The following is a 22,293-nucleotide window of genomic DNA, read 5'->3' as shown; positions in this document are numbered from 1 at the left end:
CACAAACTGTCTTACTTTTAAAATGAAAATGAACGGCTCCAGCTGCTGTATGATGCTGCAGTTATGATAAACTCAGGTTTATCTCACCAAGAAGCTCAACATTGTGTACAAACCCAGGAGTTTAAACATTAGTAGTGTGTTAACCTGACCTGAAAACATAGTCTTCATTGAAGGCTTAACACAAAATAGTGTTTCAGTTATCGTTTATTCATTTTAGGCTAGAATTAATGTGAAGTTGTGGAGCCAAGTTGATAACAATTTCAGCGAGCTAAGTAACCCAAAGATGCATAAAAGACATGTAGTCATATGTTGCATGCCTATAATGTGATGTGACTAGGTCGGACTTATTAAGGCTGCCATTATAAGTCGTGCCACGGCTGCACATTCATGCATGAAGCCTACACTTAAGATGCCATCAGATTAAATGAATAATACACCCCACTCTTGGCAGTAAATCCAGCCGTTATTAAAAGCTGCTGTTTAATCCAAGCTGTGACTGCTGTTCAGCTAGCGTCTCTGCTGTCTGGCATTGCTCGTGGTTTCTAATGAAGGGCTGCTTTGCAGGCCTGCTGGTTTTCACAATTTTGTAATTGTCAGTTTAACTGTGGATCGGTTGATTTTTTTTCTACTCCTCAGTCATTTGCAAATAATTTTCTGTTTATTATTCCTTTTATTCTCTCTGTAATAACGTGTATGTATTATTTTATTTATCTATTTATTTAGTCTTGTTTCCTTGTAAAAAAAATAATAAGACCATCAATGCATGATTGTTTTACTGATGAAACTAACACAGTTAGCTTAGCACACAATCAGGAAATGGGTGACTTGATTCTAATGCTACGCTAATGTGTTTTGCAGGTTGTACGTGATGCCCAATCAGCCAGTGAAGAGCTGTCCATGTCTTTCAAGCGGCTGTCTGCCTCAAGCACAGGAAGCACAAGGAGCAACCACTCTGCTTCTTCATTAGATATGGTTCCTGTCCGCGACACCACCTCGCTTCCTGCTCCTGGCTCCATTCCAGGGAAACCCCTGGTCTTGGAAATGGATCAGGCCATGGAACGTCTGTCTCGTCTTCAGCAAGCTGTTGAGTCCAGTGTTTCCTTCATGATGTCATTCATCACAGGCAACTGGAGAAGCCCGGCTCATCTTGAAGGAAACCTCCCAGCCATTCATCAGGCTGCCGACAGGGTGCGTACCACTGTCCGAGATTTCTTAGAATTTGCCCGAGGCGCCGTGGCGAATGCTGCCCAGGCCACAGACCGCTCACTGCAGGCCAAACTGGGCCGCCAGGTCGGGAAGATGGAGGAGATCTTCCAGAATTTGATTCGACATAGTCAGAGCTTAGACGCTATTTCTTGGTCACACGCAGCACTCACAGCACCACCGCCGGGAGGGGATGACTTAGATCGACTGATCATGACGGCGCGAGGTATCCCTGATGATGCCAAGCAGCTTGCTTCTTTTCTCCATGGCAACGCTTCACTGCTCTTTAAAAAGACCACTCGCCAGCAGCAAATGCCTCTTCCTCCTATCCCAGGGGAGCTTAGTGGTCACACAACAGGATCTGGAAGTGGAAGCTATCAAGGAGGGGAGAAAGTGAACATTCAGTCACGGCCCCTTCCCTCCCCACCAAAGTTTACTGCTGCAGAAGAAGAGGAAGGTGTGGAGAGACCATATGAGACCACAGAGGAAGGATGGATGGAGGACTATGACTACGTACATCTGCAGGTACACACAGACACAGATTTGAGCCCTTTACAATAACAGGAATCACATATTAGCTTGGCAGTGTGACTGTATGTTTACATTAGCACATTTAGAAAATCCGCTCAGATTTGGCACTGATTGTACCAGAGCTCCCAAAGCTCCACAGAGCTGAGATACATCTGAAGCATCTGCTAATGATTCAGTTATAGGAGGCTGGTGGTAGAGAGAGACAGCCTACGTATATAAATAACATAAGCAGAATCATATCAGTTCACCATTTTTCCTGCTTCTACAGCAGCTACTCACTACTGCTGGCTTGAGTGTCCCAAGAGACTTACTGTTTCACTAGTCGTCAGGTCCAGTCACTCGGCCATAATGGTTTCAATCATTGTTTGGTCTTTAAACTTGTCTGTTTGACTACAGGGACTTAATGTTTGCTGCACTTAATTCCTAAAACCCCCTGCATGTCCAAGACCATCACATGAAGCCTTGCTATGCGTCATGAGTGTTTCCCTGCAGAAACGAAATGTCAAATCACGGCTCTGTGTAAAAAAAGTCTCCTCTGTAATTGCAGCTTTAACTGGTACAAGTGTGTGAATGAATCTGAGTTTTCTGTGAGCAGCTGCTCTCTATTTCCTAAAACGCTCTGTGGTTCATGGGTGTCACAGTGGTGCAGTCGTTAGCACTGTCTCTCCACCAGAGAAAGAACTGGGCTCATGGCAGATTCCTACCTCTCCCTGAGCCCAGTTCTGCTGGAGGTTTCTTCCTGTTAGTAGGGAGTTTTTCCTTCCCACTTTCACCAAGTGTTTGCTCACAGGGGGTTGACTGATTGTTGGGATTCTCTATGTATTACTGTACGGTCTTTACCTTACAATATAAAGTGGGTAGAGGCAACAGATGTGATTTGGTGCTGTATAAATAAAACTGAATTGAATTGATCACACTTTGGTTCTGACCACTTACACAGCCATGACTTAAGAATTATTCTTTACTGTGTTTACTATGGTATGTCACATTGTTTGAAACAACACTTCAGGAAAAAATACCAAATACTCATTAAACAGTGAAAACATTACAAGTGAGGCTGTAGGACTGTACTACACTTTTTCTAATCAAAGAAATCTCTGACGAGTATTTTAGCAAGACTAAGAAAAATATAAGAGGGAAAATGGTGCTCCAGCACTGATCGATCACTTCCTGTTTGTCACCAACAAAGACGTGTTTTAGATTGAGTGGTGTGTGTGTCTCTATGGGTGGGTGTACATGTAGTGTACTAACTGTGTGTCTATATGCTGATCTGTCAGGGAAAGGAAGAGTTTGAGAAGAACCAACGACAGCTGCTGGAGAAAGGCAACATTATCCGAAACAATAAGACACAGCTGGAGCAGCAGCAGGTACGTGTCTGTAGGACACCTCAGTGTGAGGACACCGGAGGAGCTGAGGATCAAAACACCGAGCTTCGGTGGACCATCTGCTTCTCCTCGCGAGCTGCCTCCTGTCTCCTACGCTACACCTCTACCTTCACTGTGCCTTACTGGTTCTTACATTTCTTTGACAAAGTCAGACCAAATAACAGTAAACAAATAAACTGCTTCAGTGGTTCTTAATAACTGAGGGACAAATGACCTCCAACACCAGCTCACACACACACACACACACTGTACATTTGTTACAAAGCTTTGAACTGTGTATGAAATTCTTTTGATTTGGATTTGGATTCATCACTACAAGTGACCCACTGGAGGTGGGAGTGCGAACTTTCACATGGCAACAATGAACAAAGGAAACCGACAAGCTTCGAACACAACCCAGATTTCAGAGCAAACGCCATTGCTCCAAATTGTTTACACTACAGCCCGCATTCATTTAATTATTCATTATTTATTATACTCTGTGCACTCTCTGCCTGCAATTTAGACTCATCAGTTAATCTAACCTCCCTGATTTGTAAGCCAGAGTTACGGAGGGCCGTGAAAATGCAGAGCAAATGTCACACAGAAAGGCCCTAACTGAGCAGGACTGCTTGCTGCTCCAGCAGCCAGCAGCGTTGGCCAACATATGATTTTTCACTTTTAGCTGTTGCTTGCTGAAATAGAAAACAGTACGAGTTTTTAGTGGCAGCTTTTCTAGAAAGTAAAATCTGTCAGAGTTTGGTGGCTTAGTGTTTTGTGCAACCCAGAGCTTTAGTATTTAGTAGGTCAGTATGAACAGAACAGGCACAAATCTCAGAGAGGACTTTTGTTGGACAATTTAAAACAACGGAAAGAAATTCTAACTTGTTGTCATTGCAGATTCTAGTTATTAACTGTGTCTTCATTCTTTATCATCTTCCAGATTAAACAGTTTGAGCGTTTGGAGCAGGAGGTCAGCCGGCCAATCAACAACGACATGACCGGTTGGGTTCCATCCGCACACAACTCTCTGGCAAACTACCTGGCCCAGAACGGCTCTGGAGGCCCCGCCTCCTCCAAGTTGTGCCACGGTGACCGTCAGCTTATTCTCTTCTATCAAGAGCAATGCGAGCAGAACGTCACCACGGTGACAAATGCCATCGATGCCTTTTTTACTGCTGTCAACTCAAACCAGCCACCAAAGATCTTTGTGGCACACAGCAAGTTTGTCATTCTCAGCGCACACAAGCTGGTCTTCATTGGTGACACGCTGTCACGCCAGGCCAAATCTCCAGAAGTGAGGGCACGGGTAGCCCAAAGCAGCAACAGCCTCTGTGAAAAACTCAAAGACATTGTGATCAGTACGAAGACAGCAGCACTTCAGTATCCTTCCCCTGGAGCCTCCAGAGAGATGACAGAGAAGGTGAGGGAGCTTGCAGGGTGTACTCAGCATTTAAGGATGGTTCTGGGACAGCTCTTAGTGATGTAGAGGCAGAGGGGGAGGAGGAAAACAAACCAAACAGTGACTGAAATATTCCAGAACCTCGGAGCAGTGAATCTTCGCAGTAACACTGGGCAGACAACCCTCTGTACCCCATACAGCACTAACTAGGAGAACCTGGAGTTTGCTGGATCACAAAGTGCTGCACAAAACCCTGAACACCCTTCAGGTGTGTGAGGAGTCCCGTGTGCCTCTACAGGATGAGGCTTGCTATCTCTTACAGTCCTGGCATGCATGGAAATCCTGAGTGATCCTGTCCTTGGGGTCTGGGACCCTGTTTCGGACCGGGAGCACCAATTTTACTCCCATCCTTCGCTTCCTCCCTGTGCTGCCTTTCACTGGGACCATTTCATCCCATCTCCACTCTGCACTTTTTATTCTAGACAAAAAAAAAAAACATTTTCTCGTCAGTGGGCTGGGACATAGGCTGTAAAATAATCAGTGTAAATATTTAAGTTACCTATGTATTCAGAAAATCAGAAAAAAGAAGACTATAGCACTTGCAGTGCATACACGTAAGAAAAGATGGGAACATAACTGTAGTTTTTAGACAGAACATCAGTAACTGTCATATTGCTATACCGTATAATTAAAATGTAATATGGCTCTGATTCTCGATCCTAATATAATTATTGTTATGGATGTGTAAATTGCAGATGATATGTATGACTCTGTGTTGTCGAATGTCGGAATGCTTTTCCATCCCCAATACAGGCAAACTTTCCAAACCCCACACAGGAGCACGCCGTGTGTGTCTGAGCCGTCTGAGGCTCGCTGAGTTGTCCACTCTGCATCCGGTTCCCCCCGAGCACACAACGCTGCTGCCAAAACATGCCGACATAGCCGTGCAGGTGCGGGACTGCAGATGCGATTATTTCCACGCCATCTAAGATGTTTATTTTAATTTTATTTTATTTTTGAAAACTGTATGTATTTTTTAATAGGCATGTAAAAGTCAAAAGGAATGAAAGAGTTTAAAGACAGCAAATGCAATTAAACCTGCATTTCCTTTTCTCTGGTCTCGTCATATTGTGTATTTTTTATTAAATAGTTGAAAATGATACGTAGTGTCAGACTCACTACTGGAATTACCTGAGAAAATGCAGGCAGTTTGCACAGGTATCTGTTTTGCCATAATTTCCTAATAACCAAAGATGATCTCAGTTCTATGTATAAAGGTCAAAGGTCTCAGTCTGCTACACGTGGTCAGCTATCAGATTTCTCTCTCGGCAAGAGAAAATTAGTAGATTTTTTTTTTTTTTAAGGTTAAAGGAAAACTGTCTCGTTATATTTTTATGACATTGAAGAAAGACTAATGGGAATGTGACAGGTTGGGAACAAAACCGGTTTATCACTTTATTACAGAAGCAAACATGTAGAGTAAAATTATTTCCCCAGCTGTTAGCACTCATGTTTATAATAATATCTGTTACTACAGAGCATTTGGAAGCCACAGCCTTTGTGAAAGACAACACAGACGCCTTAACAACCATCTGAAGTTCAAATGTTGTTCATTCCAGTGCTAATTTTCTCTGTATACCATCATTTCTATGCCACCTCCAAACTATAAACTCTGCTTACTGGCTGAAATGCTTATAGAGATGTTAATATGATTAATGAATCTTTACATATAATACTGTCTGAAATTTCAGATTAAATTTTATTCCACTGTAGGAAATTATTGTCTCCCCGCAATGAAAACAGACAAATTTCTAAGCATGGCCAGATTATAGATCGTGAAGTCATTTCATTTCCTCTCTGGTGAACCGTGGCCAGCAGTTCAGTTTGCAGAAAGCTTCTAGTACATGTTAAAAAAAAAGAAAAGAATAAAATTAATTAAAAAAATCTCCTCCTCAATGCTTTATTATGTTTATATTCGTGTATGTTTTTTCTCATTTGAATTTTAACCTGAAAACATTGTCTATTAGCCTGGTTTTGACATGACAGCTACCAAGGGATGGTGTTGCCCTGCCAGTCCAGAAGCATCCCACTGTCTTTGTTGCTAAGTGACGATATCACACTAAGCATGCCAAGTACGCTGTCCACGGTGGTCAAAGGAGCCTGTGGGAGACAACAGACACACAAAAGAAGAAAGTCACTGGAAAGGAAGCGGCTGGATCAGAACAAGCTTTATGATTTCTAATATGGGGAAGGCTAACAAGCTAAACGCTAAAAATGAAGTTTATTTTTGTTTGCGGTTTCAAGATTAGAGATTTAAAATGATCATTATTGGAGAAAAGGATGGTCGTGGTGTGGTTGTTAGCACTTTCATCTCATATCAACATTGATATTATGTAAAATGTAATTGGATTATCAAAAATAAATCAGAAAACAGAATCGGTGAGTGTTTCATGCTGTGTTTGTCTTTTTATTACTAAGCTGCTCTTACTTACCCTGAACTTACAATAATGCATCCAAATGTATAAATCTCAGAGCTAGTACAAGCAGTGATGTAATGCTAGGACTTACATTACGCTTGTCTAGTGAAACGTACAACGATATAAGGTTTTACATAAGCACAGTACTTGTTTGACCTAAAAGAACTTTCTGGAATCTGTAACAGAGATTTGGTGGGTTTCAGCAAATGTGATTGTTTCATATGAAAGCTGTTTAAAGGAAAACCATAATGTTTAAATGTATTCACTGAATAAAGTATTTTAAAGTTTTCATCACGTCACCTTTTCTCCTCCCATCTCAGTTTGGACCCAGCCTGGGTGTATGGCTGTCACCACTATATTGTGAGTCTTGAAGTCTTCGGCTTGACAGCGAGTCAGCATGTTCAGTGCTGCCTGATGACAGGAGAAACAGCACATTTCTTTATTGTTAAGCGTAATACAAACATATAAGTATTACACTTATTGAAATTATTATTAATTATTAATCAATACAGGTGTCTAAAGCCAAACAACTGAACCACATGATGCTTTAATTACTGCGTGTCAAGCTCCTTTCACTGAATCTGGTCTATGTCATGGAATCACAGTTACTTATTAAAATGTTAGTAAAGAAAAACTCTAAAAGATAAGCACAGACAGAATAAACAAGTTTAGGAAGAAAGTCAGGATATTTGATTCTTTTTAACAGTACCTTGCTTATTCTATAAGGATACATCTGTGCTGCTGAGAAGGTCTCTGGACATTTCTCTATGGATGAAATAGCTGTGGAGATGTTGATGATGGCTGAGCTGCAGGCAGTTTTATTATCTAAGACAAAGTGGGACAAAGAGATTAGCATCATGACTGGGAAACGAAAAGAACTGTGTGTGTGAGGATAGTTTGCATCTCTGAACCTGCACCAACCAACACGTTCTGTGATGCAATCCACCTGCGAAAGAATTCAAATCTATTTACTTTTGTAAATGTATTAATGCAGAGAAAACGCTCCACTCTTCTTTAAGTATAACTGTCTAGAATTCTGCATATTCTGTCGTATTTTCTAGTCCTATTCAGGAAAGGATCTGGCGAGATTACACCTCTCTGCTGACAAACTGTGTGTGCCCCCAGAAGATCCGGAGTGGCTTGATGGATGGATATAACAGTTGTATTAATGTCTTTCATTCATTGACAATTGAAGAATATTTAATTTCTTTGCTTTGAGCAAATCTTGGGTTTTTGGATCGCACTATGAAGCTCCATCTGCTCAGTGTTGCAGCATTAGTCTGAATGTGAGCAGAGTGCAGCCCTGTACTCTCAGTTCATCCTGCTGCTTCTATCAGCAGTCAGATAATTAATAAACACCAGTGACCCACTTCCATTGGCAGCCATACGTGCCCATGCCGATCATGAGCTGTTTCTCTCCTCCACACTTTACTTTTCCATTCCGGTACAAAATAATCGCCATTTAAACGTTACTCTGTCTCTCTTCTACAAGGTGTCTTTGTCGTGTCTTCCTTCACTCATCTCCAACCAGTTGCAGCAATTGGTTGGCCGCTGCTCCCCGACCCTGGCTCTGTTGGAGGTTTCTTCCTGTGAAAAGGGAGTTTTTCCTTCCCACTGTCGGCAAGCGCTTGCTCATAGAGGTTGTCTGATTGTTGGGATTCTCTATGTATTACTGTAGGGTCCTTACTTTACAATATAAAGTGTCTTGAGGCAACCATTGTTGTGATTTGGCAATTGAATTGAATTGAACTGGCTTTAGGAGGTGGATAACTTGCAGCTAGGCAAATCTTCAACTCAGCTTTTTGTAAATTGGATATAATCTCATATTAACTCTTATCAGGCAAGCTAATCCCATTACTTTAATATGAAAGCTCAAATGGACCCCTGTACTGCCAAGCCAGGGTACCACTCACACATTTACAACACATTATTTCGTGCCTTTGAATTTTGCTTGTCATGCACACAGGACATTTGGGCTTAATTATTTTGCCTGCTTATAATTCAAAGTTATGGGGATCAAATCACTGACCTTCTGACCAAATAACCTCGTCACAGTTGCAGTGAGATGGAGCATGAAACCATAAGTATGTACTCACTCCACTGAGTGTTTTCCCAATGATGGTATCCTACATTCAACATAACATGAAAGAACAGATACATACCATTGCCCTTTGCAGAAGAATCCATCTGTGCTGCTTTTTTCAGGAATGGAAGAAACATCTGAAAGTACAAAACTTACAGTTTACATGTGTGAAATTATAGCACATTTAAAAAATAAAATAAAATGAAAGATGTGAAATAAAAATGTGAAACTCCCATCAAATATGTTAAACCTAAGAAATGAGCCTGTTTCAAAAATGTAATGTAAGGAGTAAAAAGTAGAGGTGTTTGGGTAAAAATCTGGGAAGTGAAAGTACAATGTTCTCAGAACATGAAATACTCAAAGCACAAATACCTGAAAATTCTACTTGCGTAACAAAGTATTTGTACTTCCCACATCTGCAGAGAACAAACCAACCTTTGCAATGGTAAATGGTCCAACCACATTGGTTTCATACACCTCCATCATGTCGTTTTTCTTGGTAGCAGATAATGCTCCTGACAAGGCCGGTTTCCTAATACCAGCATTGTTGATAAGGATATTCAACCCAGCATCCCCGATCTGATCTTGCACAGCCTGCACAGCAGCTGAGATACTTTCCTCATCTGCAACATCTACAGGTAGATGCATAGAAATACAAATCATAATGACCAAGGTCTTTTGAATGTCAAAAAAAACTGCGGAAGATTATGAGTTTAAAAAAAAGGTTTCATTTCTATGTATGTATTTGCCTTTGAATCTCAGATTCTCAAGTGAATATTTCAACACTTCCATTATTATGTGAGAGGCCTGATGAGATTAAAGTAAGGCACTATCAAAAACCTGAGTGCAGCCGTAGTGGGAAGGTTCTCAGATTTTAATAACTAAGTTGTAAGTAAATAAGGGGCAGCAGGTGGCACGGTGGTTAGCACTGTTGCCGCACAGCAAGAAGGTCCTGAGTTCAATTCCACCATCAGGCCGGGGTCTTTCTGTGTGGAGTTTGCATGTTCTCCCCGTGTTTGCGTGGGTTCCTCCGGGTACTCCGGCTTCCTCCCACCGTCCAAAGACATGCAGCTTGTGGGGATAGGTTATTGGATAATCCAAATTGCACTAGGTGTGAATGTGCGAATGAATGTGAGTGGAATGGTTGTCTGTCCCTGTGTGTTGCCCTGCGACAGACTGGCGACCTGTCCAGGGTGTACCCCGCCTCTCGCCCTATGACAGCTGGGATAGGCTCCAGCGCCCCCCGCGACCCTGAAAAGGATAAGCGGAAGCGAAGGATGGAAGTTGTAAGTAAGAAATCAGTGCATAGACTCAGCAACACTTCCAGAATTCACTGTCTGTGAGCCTCCAGTGTTTTAGTGTCATAATTGGAAATGTTTCAGCACACATTTGGAAATGGTGTTGGAAGTGTATGCAGAGTTAAATGAAGGCGGATTGTTTTTACCTAGCTTGATTATAGTGATCTTTCCAGGATGTCGGGTGGTTAACTGTCTCAGTGCCTGAAGGGAACAGAAAGAATATATATAAATATTTATGTTGTTATTCCATGAAATCACGTCTATAGCCAGTGACTCACAACAGAAATGATTGATGTGCATACAAATCTAAGGCTTGTCATCAGGAATTCCAGATTCCAAAGCAACAGTGTAAGGAGAACGTGTATGTACAGTTAAGATGTTAACTGTCAATAGCAAATGTATTGTCCAACAATCTGTGACTGAAGGGAAATAAATGAACAACCCGGAGAATGCAGCAACACTTAAATTGAGAACACAACTAATGCACACCGATTTGTTGCAGACCTTATATACACTTTTCACTGTTTCGTAGCGATCAAAACTGACATATCAAGTTGCCTTCAACAGCTTTGCTACATCTTTTGCTTCTGTGCTGAAAATGGAGCCTGCGAGAGAAGTTTTGCAGCCAGACCCCCATAGAGTTAGCTGTGCTACACCGTCACACTTTGAAACCAAATGAAAGATGTTTATACCAAATTTGTTGACTAGTTTTAGACTATTAGGTTAGCTTAGGCCTTGTAAAATGAAAATGGACCCCTCTTCATACTTTCATGACTTTTTTTATGTTGTATTCTCATAATTACAAGATGATGTTATGATAAAGTTATCTGCAGATGCTGACAATAACAACATAACAATTTATTTACAATACAAAGTTGTGTTGTTGTGATTTGGCACTATATAAGTAAAATAAGTGAAATGAACAGATGATACACAGTCAACCTTCACATGTGTGCATGTGAGGGTTGCTCTAGCAGTTGATGTGAGAACCACAAGAAGCATTTATGTGTAACAGTCTCACCTCAGTTCTGCTTCCTTCAGGCTCTCTGGAGCAGGCATAGATGTGAGCCTCTTGTCCTGTCGTCTCTGCCAGCTGTTTCACCAGCTCCAAACCAAGGCCTCTGTTGGCCCCTGTCACTAAAATGTTCCCTTTCAGTTCCACTGGCATGTTGGCTGATCCGCTGGTCAAACAGTAGCTCCTGCCTGACTATTCTTTTGAGAGTAACTGAGCATGTGTTAGAGTGTGCTGCCGCTGTTGCACCATTAAAAAAAAACACCTTGTTCTTCCTTTTATATGTCGAAAACTCTGTGACAACATAAGGTGGCTTGCAAAAGTATTCGGCCCCCTTGAACTTTCCCACATTTTGTCACATTACAGCTACAAACATGAATCAATTTTATTGAAAGACCACGTGAAAGACCAACACAAAGTGGTGCACACGTGAGAAGTGGAACGAAAATCATACATGATTCCAAACATTTTTTATAAATAAATAACTGAAAAGTGGGTGACTGGGTGTTTTGTCACCTATTCCATTACTACTGCCAGCCAACACCAGAAAACCTATAGATTTTTATAAGCCAGTTTACAGCTTTTTCTTTTCAGAGTGCATAGTTAGAGATAGGATTTAAAGTATCCAAATGATGTACATTAAAAATTATTAAAAAGACTGTAATAGTGTCAAGACTATGAATATGTGGAAAGTGTGAGGTTGACCACTGCTGGAGAAAGATGAAGTTACCCAATGGCCAAACACAAAAAAAGAAGAAATGGCCTCATCCAGTCTTAGAAAACACAGTTTTGACAGAATCTAAAGTGAAAGATGTACACTAATGAAAAAGGGATCATCTCAGTCCAAAGACTTAAGAAGACTAATGTTTAATTTGTAATATTTATTACAAGATTACAAGGTAACATTATTATTATGTTCTTGTCAGTGCATATGCCCAAAGGTTGGATGTCCGAAGAGAAAGAGGAATTCTGGAGTAAGCTGGGAGAAAAAAGTTGTGGCTTTCTTACCTAATGCTCTCTAGTGTTTCGCCAGCAGAGCCAGATATTTTCTTCAGACTGTTCAAAAATAGCATTTATGATGAAATTGCTGAAGGGACAAGCTTTAAAGAGAGGACAAGCAGTTTTGAAGTCAAATCTGAATCTGTCGTCAGAAGTTTATTAATAAATTTCAAAGTGTTTTCAGCAAGGGCACACAGTACACCCGGCCTGGCGAGGCAAAGCTGGAGTGTCGGACTGCAGCTTGTCGGTCTAGTGACTCAAACGGGCTCTCCTCCACACTGTCCTCATTTATAAAGCGCTTTACAAAGCCGGACTTTACAGCTAACAACTGGAGTTTCAGTGCTGCTAGCCAAATAGGACGAGTCAATTACTGCCAAAGAGACAGACAGTGAAGGTGGAAGTATATCCTCAGTGTCTTAACATAAAACTCATTGTTGCAGCAAGTGGGGCAGCACAAATGTAATCCCCTTAAAGTGATGTTAACTAATGTAAGTGAAGGAAACGGCTTCCAGGGCCTAATCCGTGGATCGGCTTCCTCCGAGGCGTGGGCGTCTATCAGCAGAGATTGTCCCTTAATCTGTAACACAGTCAAATATCTCAAGTAACATTCAAGCATGCCATTCAGCGTGTTAGTACGAGCTCGGGAGCAGCTTGGGAGAACAAGAAAACAGAGACTGCTTCAGGTTGTCTTCCCAAATCGACTCAACTTTATTCTCAAGTACAACAGTTTATATAGAGGGAAAAATTCATGAGTCAGCACATTCTCAGTTTAAACCAGTACAGACCAAGATAAGGGAGCGTCTTCCTGCCCTTGGGTGAAGAAGCACCGTTTGTATAGTTTATCAGTTCAGCTACAATTGTGATTATCTCAGCGACATATTTTCAAGGCACGAAATAAAGAGTTCTTTCATTAGTGAATTCTGAAACAAACCATCTGGCCTTCAACAGGCGTCTCCTAAGAGATTTAGAAACTAATGTAGCTGAGGGAGTGATCTCTGTGGTATTTCAACCTTGTACCAGCCTGTGATTCTCACACATCAATTCTTGGGTCAAAGAGAAAAATAACTAAAACAAAGGGGCCTTATTGAATGACAGAGTTGTCCTGTATAATGTCACTATAAAACAATATCCAGTAAATGCTCCCATGGTACTAAAATACCTAACAGTAAGTTTATTAGCCGCAACCAACCAACCCGGTGACATAATGTCATGAAACGACTCCCATCAGTTCATCTGCACGTAGCTGGATTTGAGCAGACAGTATGTCTGAACACCTCAGACTTCATTCGGCTGCTTCTGTCCTGTGTCACATCATCAATAAACACTAGTGTCCCAGTGCCACTGGCAGCCATACACGCTCAAACCATCACACTGTTTTACAGATGATGTGATTTGGATCGTGAGCTGTTCCACACCTTCTCCATACTTTTTTCTTGCCATCATTCTGGTCGAGGTTGATCTTGGTTTCATCTGTACAAAGAATGTTTTTCCAGTACTGTGCTGGCTTTATTAAATGTTTCTAGCAAAGTCCAATCTAGCCTTTCTATTCTTGAGGCATATGAGTGGCTTCCCCTTTGCAGTGAATCCTCTGTATTTACTTTAATGCAATCTTCTCTTTATGGTAGATATGGATGTTGATATGCTTACCTCCCAGAAAGTGTTGTTCATTTTTATGGCTTTTAGGGTTTAGGGATTTTATGGCTTGATCCACCACAACTGTGTTCCGTGGACGTCCAAGTCTTTTTGCATTACTGAATTCACCAGTGCTTTCTTTCTTTCTCAGCATGTACCAAAATTCAGATTTTCCCACTCCTACTGTTGTAACAATTTCTTTAATTGTATAAACAGTGCATTTTACTATTGCAATGTAATGTTTATAAGGTTGGGGGAACCTGCAGTCAGCTGAGACTGAGGAAGTCACTTGGGTGAGTGATGAAACATTTCATCCACTGAAAATGTTACATCCAGATTACCAGAATCAACCTTTTGGGATTTGGATGAAAAAACTGTTTTTAAATGCTCCCAACTGTGGGTCACCACATGTACATGCCCAAATTGTGACTGGGTTGCCCCGAGCAAATAACGTACTGCCAGACCCCGTAAATTTTACCTTGGTAGTCATCAGCGACAGCTTGGAGACTGGGGCCTCAGGACTCCAACAACTGGAACAACTGGACTCCAGCCAGACTCATCAGTGAGCATCAGTAATCTTTTATGGTGTTCTCTGCTGGGGCAGCAGTATCTCCACTGGGTAAGGGAGAAACTGAACAGGCTGATCAAGAAGGCCAGCTCTGTTCTGGCATGTCCTCTTGACCCAGTGGAAGGATTCAGTGACAAGACGATGCCACTGAGCTGTCATCCCCATCACTCCCAACCCTGACAGCACGGGGTGGGAGTGACGGTGCACCCACAGTGTGCAAATTGTACCAAACTGCAAAATACTTAGCTATGCCTCTAATGAAACCTTTCTTTTGTCTTTTTTGTCTTTCTTTTGTCTTTTACAGCACATAACCCCTTTTAAAATATGCTGCAGTAGTCTGAAAACTGATGAAAACAGAAAATTTCAGATATTGCATGCTGATTAAATGCAGAGTGGTGTATACATTCAACTTTCAACCCTTTAAAGGCAAATTTATCATATATGATGCATACGATTTGAGACTTCTACATAATCAGTGTAGGACCTCCAAAACTGGAGGTAACAAAGAAGTTAAAAATGAAAACGAATATATGCAAATTCAAATTTCATTTCTTAAGAAATTGTCACAAGGATCCTCAAAAACTCAATTTTCCAAAAAATAAAAATAAAAAATCATGATTTGGGCTTTAAAGGTCTACATATAAACAAGGCAGTCTGAGAGTGAACTGCATTGGAGTGAGGTCTTCTTTAAGATGAGGCCTGATTACACAGGTCTGCAAAAGAAAATAAAAATGATATTTTAGGGTGCTGAATCTAAAAATGATCTCAATTTCCCTCCATCACATAGTGTTTTTGCAAATCATGAGGAGTTTACATTAAAAAGAAATCACAACAGCAATGAAAAAAATCAATATTTTATTACAATTAACTAATTTTGCATAATTTATCTGAGATTCCTTACCACTGAACAAAATAGATCTGTTGGGATGTCTTGAAGAATGGGACATGGACCATCTGAGCTCCTCACAGCGCAAACTCCCAGTATACGCCCCCTTCTCAATTCCTCGCATTTTCTATTCTCTTGCTTTTAGAAAACGTTACTGGATATGGTTTTTTGACTCAAGTATAGGATACCAGGTTTTTGGAATTTTAAAAATATTTTTCCCAGTTTCAGTCAAACAAATCCTATTCAGTTTTTTGGTTGCAGACCTGTGTTATTCAAGGAGAATTTAATAAAAAAAAAAAATCCTGGATTTAAATTTTGTTCCATACAGCGAGTTAAAAATGTTTTCTCTTTAATGTTTATTTTCTAACAGCAGGTTGTAAATTTTGATTAGTCACAGTTTAATGAAGTTTCTATATTGATTTCTTTGAATTCACATTTTCTGATTCTAATGTGTATGCTGGTAAAAAAAAATTATGCACACAATTTGTCATCATTTTTGTGCATATTCTAACATTTGTGAGTATTTAAAGGATTATATAAAAAATTTCAGCTGTAATGCATGTAAGAATGAATACACGTTTACATTTTGATTTACAAAGTCATTAATTTGAGTACACAATCAGACATTCTTAAGCACATAAATACATTTGAGGGTGCACACATGGAGTGACAGAGTTTCACAGCTCAACAAAAACATGCAACATATTTGGCCACAGATTTAATTTTCTCACATCTCTTTGGCCAACTGCTGTCCCAGTCATTGGAATGTTAAGAATATTAAGAAAACATACAATTTACATACAATTTAGTCTGTCCTGAGAGAGAACTAATAGCAAGCTTCGACATGCTAACAACAATTAAACTAATAGCTACTAGCCATAGCTGCTAGCATGGCTGTTAGAAGCTTTTGGTGCTGTTGGTATGCCGTCGGGAGCGTGGGGGCGCCACTTTGCTGTTGTTGTTGTGTTTGCTGCAGTTTTCCTTTCCATCTGTTGAAGTGCTGCTGTCAATGATATAGCTCTTGCCCTGCTCTTCTTTCATGAACAGCTCTACCAATAAAATCTTCTCCTTGTGGATCTGCAGGCTGATATCTTTTGGGATGTCTGGGATTAGCCAGTCAACAATGTCATTCATGAGCATCACAACGTTCTGTCAGAAATAAATGAAAGAAATGGGACAACTCAGCAATTTTTCTTCTGGTAAAAACAAAAAAATAATCTCAGAACTTCCACAGTCTGAATCCCCAACATCCCGTAGGTCACATGCTTTTATGTTTTTCTAAAACTTTCAACCGTTTGGCATATATAGTTCATTGTAAATCAATTCACTTCAATTTTATTTATATTGTGCCAAATTACAACAGCACCAAGGCACTTTATAGTGTAAGACAAGAATCCTACTATAATAAAGAGAAAACCCCAGCAATCAGACAACTCCCAGGAAGGAAAAACTATCTTTTAACAGGAAGAAACCTCTGGCAGAACCAGGCTCAGGGAGCAGCAGCCATCTTTCAAAACCCGTGAGGGTGAGGGAAAGAAAAGAGAGCAGAGTGAGATAGGACAAAAGGTTTAAATGGTTTTGGCCTTGACTAACCATACTAAAATTCCTTATACACTATATGGACAAACATATTAACTAGAGCGTTCCAAAGCTCCTCTGGCACTAACACAAAGACAAAACTGTGCACCAGGAGATTCAGTAAGTTTCCATGGCTGAGCAACTCCTGTGGTTGTGTGATGTGTTGGTGTCTTAGTACTTTTGTCTATCTAGTGTTTGATATTCAACTGTGCAACAAGTAGAGAGCGGCTGCAGACCTCCACTGTTGTAACATGTCCGTGTATCTGCATACTAAGCGATTAAATAAGAACATTTGTGCCAGACGCTGCAGGAGAGCAGTTACAGACTCCACCAGAAAGTGGGCTTTTATTTCAACTCAAGGACAAAAAAAAGTATCAATTTTTGGAAAATGGAAAACTGCAGAAGACCTTCAGTAGAGGTTTATCATTAGGGATTTATAGGAGGGCAGCACAGTGGTACAGGAGGTATCGGTCACCTCACAACAATCAGGTTCCTGTATGTTCTCCCTGTCTCCTTGAACTGCCAGTTTGAGTAGACGTGACCTTACTTTTCAGCTACAAGTAAGTTCCTGTCCATGGACTATGTGATCAGTTTCTGAATTTCTGGTTGTTCTACTCAACTGTGGTGATTTATGTTGGCTGTTATAATGAAATGTAGGTTGTTCTGACCAGACCCTACGTCAGAATCATAGTTCAGCACCTCTCTTTAAAAGGTATGTGATAATTCAATAAAATAAATTCATAAGAACATTACTAGTAATTGCTTTATGTATTACCTACCTGGAAAACAATAACAAAAGCCAGACGGACAGCCAGCACTGCCCAGAATTCCTTGGATAGCTCATATGGTGTGTTTGACCAAGGTGGTTCTCTGTAGTCTTTATACCTTAGTGACAAAAAACAGGTATCACATTTGGTCACAATTTAACACTCAATTTTGAGAAGAAATTTCTGGCAAAACCAGGCCAGTACATATAATCTAAATGATTAGATGGGGATAATTTAGAAGTAGTGCAATCTCCCAGATGTTCCCCTCAACATGTGTTTAACAAACCAGAAACTCCCTGACAGTGTTACGTTCCAGCAAGGCCTGCTGTGATTTTGACCCTCTATCGGTGTGTCTCCTGCCATAGGTGCCACCCTTTTTGTATGGCTGTCTGTACACAGCAATTAAGCTAGCCAGAGAAAGAAAGAATAATCCAACATTTTTTTTCCAAGTCCATTAGCGTTAGCATTGTCAGCACAGTTCTATACCACCTATATTATTTCTTATATACTTATTGCTTTTCTGTGTCATGAAAGTGTCTTTTTAAACTTGCTAAATCACCATGGTAACTTCTGCTGGACACACAAACTTATCTCAAACTTAACATTTTGGTATTTGAATTCCGCTTGCTGTCTTTGTATACAGTTTTGGTTGCATGTTTCTATGGTTTACACTTCCAGTGCCAGCTTTGTATCCTTGGTCTCTGTTAAGCATCAGTCCTTAGTGTTTCCTTGCTTTTCTTTCCTCTTTCTGTGCCGACAGCTTTGTCACCAGATTCTTTTTCGTTTTAGTAATATGGTAAATGGACTTGTTATATAGCACTTTTCCAGTCTAGTTTAGCAATTAAAGTGCATTTTACTAAAAGCCTCATACACACACATTTATTTGATGATGATTTTCTCTAAAGCTAAGTGCCTTATCTAACATTCACATACACTCACATTGGATGCATTGAGGCTCAGTACCTTGTCTGGGGATGCTTCAGCATGCAGACAAGAGGAGTAATTGCAATGGATTGAAAAGCTTGTGCAAGGATTACAGAATGGCACATCTCTGGGCTTAAGAGTTTATTTATTGAAATAAATAAAGACTAAAATAGCTTCCTTCATTGTAAAGCACTGTACTCATTTGCATTTAATTTAGAAGTCAATGCCAACAATGACTCGATTAATAACCTGACTGCTGGAGGCACTGATTCACAAATGATTTAAAAATCATCTAAAATCACTGATTTGCTTTTTACTCACAAATAGGTTTTTAAAGAAGCATAACAATAACTAAACTTTTTGAAATACCTATTTCAAAAAGTTTTTACATTTATTGAAATGTTATGACAGTTGTAACCTGAGAATAATTTCCTACCTGCATATTACAACAGGGTAGCCAAAGTGTGATGGATCCATGGGTTCTTTGCCATCCTGGAAGTGGCTGACATTAAAATAAGACAGTGTATGGTTGACAAATCCATGCATGGAGCCATCAGGACTGTACATGTACTGGTAAACCATCCGAGGGATGAAGTCTGATGTGAAGGAGATAACGAATGCCTGGAGCAGGGACAGAGGTTCGGACATTAGAGAGAGAGAAAAGAAGTGTGGCAAATGGAAACAAATATGAACTATGTGAACTGTAACTACACACAGGTTTAAGTATACAACCAACTGGAATGTTGTAGCTGAAATACCAGCAATACTGCTTTATTTTGATTTGATTGATTTGATTTGATTTTATTGATTAGCATTCAAATTCAAATCTCAGTGAAAACAGTGAAAAAACAAACAAACAGTGAAAACAGAACAAAAATCTACCATAAAGAAAGAAAGCATGAGACAAGGCTAATCAAAAGGTATTGGCTGAAGCATTTGCTTATTACGCCAACCTTTTCACAAAATATCTTTTTGTATGCAGCTCCTGTACACAGTGCTCGAAGCAAATAATAAAACAAAGCAAAAACCAAACAAACAAACAAACAAGAAAAAAAACTTTCCACCTTAGATAAGTAACTACATCAAAGCAAAAGAATCAAGAGGTTGTTTTTTTTTCTCCTTTTTGCTCTTTTCATTCTTGATTTATATATTTTTCTATTACTCTATTTTTAAACATGTTTTTAAACAAGGAAAATGAACTACACCTTTTTAAATCACTGTCATAACTATTCCACAGGTTAACTCCTCTAACAGAAACACATCTCTGCTTTATATTTGTCCTTATCTTGTTTTTTTAAAGAAATCTGTTCCCCTTAAGTCATATTGACTTTCTCTGACTTTGAACAGCTTCTGAGTACTGGGGCAAAGCAAGTTATTTTGTGCTTTATACATTATCTGTGCCATTTTATATTCAACTAAATCATAAAATTTCAGGGTATTCAGATTAATAAACAAAATGTTAGTTGGTTCTATATAGTTTGATTGGTTTATAATTCTTATAGCTTTTTTTTGTAACTTGAAAATATGAAGAGTGTTCGTTTTATATGCATTACCCCATATCTCCAGACAGTAAGTCATATATGGAAGCAACAGAGAACAATAAAGTGTGTATAATGTTTTTTTGTTCAGGACATGCTTTGTTTTATAGAGAATAGCAATGGTTTTTGACATTTTTGTTTTCACATGGTTTATATGAGACTTCCAACTCAGCTTATCATCAATTATCACTCCAAGAAATTTATTTTCGTACACTCTTTCAATTTCAATTCCATTAACCCTTATTTTAGATACATTTTTCATTGGTCTAGTGCCAAAAATAATAATATTTCTTTATTTACAGAGATAAAAGTAATGTTTTCTTTTGAGTATGCACTTGACATCGAGCAAAACATAGCTTTATGTTTTGCTAGGGCTGGAAATGCAGAAAGACGGGCCAAAAAGAATAAAAAACACAATCTACAAAAGAGATAAGATGATATAAGCACCATATAGCCAGCACGTGAGTGAATATTAGTTTGATTTTATGAACTATACATATTAATCAAATCTGAGAACATTTCTTATCTGATCCTCCCAGAACTAAGTGATTGTTTTAAAATAATACCTAACACTTATCTATTGAAACCAAATTTTTACATTCATACGATGAAAACTGAGTTACAAGCCCTCATGCGGTAAAATGGTTGACTTTTAAGTCAATTTTTTAAAATAGTTTTTAAGCCCTCATACTGTAACTTCATAACTAGGCAGATAAAATCATTTTTCATGAATGAAAAACACATGCAAAATTCCAGGTGTCACAATTTCTAAAACTCTAAAGCAAAAATTTTCATTTAATTTTTCATTTCTTTTCTAAACAATTTTTTACTATGACCAAATTTGAGCATCAATATCAACATCTCTATATCCCATTATCATATTTCTTTGTTCTGTTGGAGCTGAGTGCTGCAGAGTGTGAGGAACCTGACATCCCTATGCCTTATGAAAAGGCAAAATATTTTGAAAAAAATGGGCATAGAGGTAAAATATGGGATCTTGGTGCCAAAGATGAGCACAGAAACATTTTGAATCTGCAACTATTAACTCATTAAAACATAAGGAGCTCGTGCTCCACCTACATATTACACCTACAGGAGATGACCACTGAAACCAATGCCATTAAGGTCCCAGCACATAGTTTGTGTGCAGATGTTAATGTCAGAGGAGGTTTGGATCTCTGCAGCTACTAAATCAGATGAGTGTTTGCAACTGTTATTCACTGTGCACCTCAGCAATCAGCAAACAACTCTGCAGCACTGGTACTTAGATATCACTTTTCTACTCACCTGAGCACTAAAAGTAGTCAATCAATCAATCCCACATTCACCAGCTCTCTCTCTCTCTCTCTCTCTCTCTCACACTCACACACACGCGCACGCTGAAGTAGGCAACCAGGGGTTCAACACCCCTGGTTGCAAGACAGCTGAAGGCAAAAGAGGGTCTAACCCAGGGGTGGGCAACTCCAGGTCTCAAGGGCTGGTGTCCTGCAGGTTTTAGATGTCCTTGATCCAACACAGCTGATTCAAATGGCTAAATTACCTCCTCAACATGTCCTGAAGTTCTCCAGAGGCCTGGTAACAAACTAATCATGTGATTCAGGTGTGTTGACCCAGGGTGTTATTTAAAACCTGCAGGACACCGGCCCTCGGGGCCTGGAGTTGCCCACCCCTGGTCCAACCTCTTACTAGTAAACTAATCAAGTGTCCTGTGTGTGAATGTTTGCATAATCCGTCCATGGAAGGAAACGTGTTTCATGGTGCGTTTGAGGAATATGTGTGGGCCCTTTTTCCTCTTTCTAAATTTTTGTTATGTATACAATTTGTTTATGGACATGAACTTAGACAAAGTTTTTTACATTAGTTTTAACACCAACACGATCGTGCATGTAGCATGTCAAAAGAATTAAACCAGCAGACATTACTTACGTTAATGATGACAGCAACCTTTGCTACCCCTCTCAGTATGTTGTACCATATTCCTGTACAATGAGAATATGTGTCAGCTAATGTTTTCAGGTATAAGATTTCTCT

The 22,293-nt window shown here is 39.7% G+C and overlaps 3 protein-coding genes across 7 annotated transcripts in view; 1 reads left to right on the top strand and 2 right to left on the bottom strand.

Moving 5' to 3' along the window:
• The window catches only part of bcar1 (BCAR1 scaffold protein, Cas family member), a 43,894-nt gene extending 38,268 nt beyond the window's left edge, over positions 1-5,626 (top strand). For all 3 annotated transcript variants that reach the window (XM_005933539.3, XM_005933540.3, XM_014337181.2), the window contains exons 6-8: positions 859-1,728; positions 3,012-3,101; positions 4,042-5,626. In XM_005933539.3, coding sequence (XP_005933601.1) covers positions 859-1,728; positions 3,012-3,101; positions 4,042-4,587 — 1,506 coding nt within the window. In that variant the 3' untranslated portion in view covers positions 4,588-5,626. The remainder of the gene's footprint in view (positions 1-858; positions 1,729-3,011; positions 3,102-4,041) is intronic.
• Positions 5,627-5,930: 304 nt separating this feature from the next.
• On the bottom strand, positions 5,931-12,964 carry zgc:158868 (uncharacterized protein LOC791147 homolog). 2 transcript variants are annotated; one of them, XM_005933542.3, is made up of 8 exons: positions 12,379-12,964; positions 11,380-11,570; positions 10,505-10,559; positions 9,496-9,692; positions 9,140-9,197; positions 7,687-7,802; positions 7,278-7,388; positions 5,931-6,660 (listed from the first exon to the last, which is right to left on the bottom strand). In XM_005933542.3, the coding sequence occupies exons 2-8, from the start codon at positions 11,524-11,526 to the stop codon at positions 6,547-6,549; spliced, it is 798 nt and encodes a 265-aa protein (XP_005933604.1). In that variant the 5' UTR covers positions 11,527-11,570; positions 12,379-12,964; the 3' UTR covers positions 5,931-6,546. The 2 variants fall into 2 exon arrangements, with proteins under 2 accessions (XP_005933604.1, XP_042081284.1); XM_042225350.1 differs by lacking the exon at positions 12,379-12,964 and having other exon boundaries at positions 5,931-6,397; positions 6,508-6,660; positions 11,380-11,742.
• Positions 12,965-13,053: 89 nt separating this feature from the next.
• The window catches only part of LOC102311301 (anoctamin-1), a 40,113-nt gene continuing 30,873 nt past the window's right edge, over positions 13,054-22,293 (bottom strand). For both annotated transcript variants that reach the window (XM_042225348.1, XM_042225349.1), the window contains 4 exons: positions 22,189-22,241; positions 19,161-19,345; positions 17,813-17,918; positions 13,054-16,604 (listed from right to left, as the gene is read on the bottom strand). In XM_042225348.1, coding sequence (XP_042081282.1) covers positions 16,353-16,604; positions 17,813-17,918; positions 19,161-19,345; positions 22,189-22,241 — 596 coding nt within the window. In that variant the 3' untranslated portion in view covers positions 13,054-16,352. The remainder of the gene's footprint in view (positions 16,605-17,812; positions 17,919-19,160; positions 19,346-22,188; positions 22,242-22,293) is intronic.

This window comes from Haplochromis burtoni, unplaced genomic scaffold, assembly GCF_018398535.1.
Source record: "Haplochromis burtoni strain Fernald_Lab_line unplaced genomic scaffold, NCSU_Asbu1 Contig_169, whole genome shotgun sequence".
Taxonomy (NCBI): domain Eukaryota; kingdom Metazoa; phylum Chordata; class Actinopteri; order Cichliformes; family Cichlidae; genus Haplochromis; species Haplochromis burtoni.
Note: the sequence above shows the minus strand (reverse complement) of the source record. Positions and strands in the feature narration are given on the sequence as shown.

What these genes read in the sequence shown, in the direction of transcription:
- zgc:158868 (XM_005933542.3), bottom strand. Translation starts at nt 11,526, where the DNA reads ATGCCAGTGGAACTGAAAGGGAACATTTTAGTGACAGGGGCCAACAGA. An exon ending in GATCACTATAATCAAGCTAG is followed by an intron (nt 9,693 to 10,504) that starts GTAAAAACAATC and finishes ATCTACCTGTAG; the next exon opens with ATGTTGCAGATGAGGAAAGT. An exon ending in CTGAGATGGGAGGAGAAAAG is followed by an intron (nt 6,661 to 7,277) that starts GTGACGTGATGA and finishes TGTCTCCCACAG; the next exon opens with GCTCCTTTGACCACCGTGGA.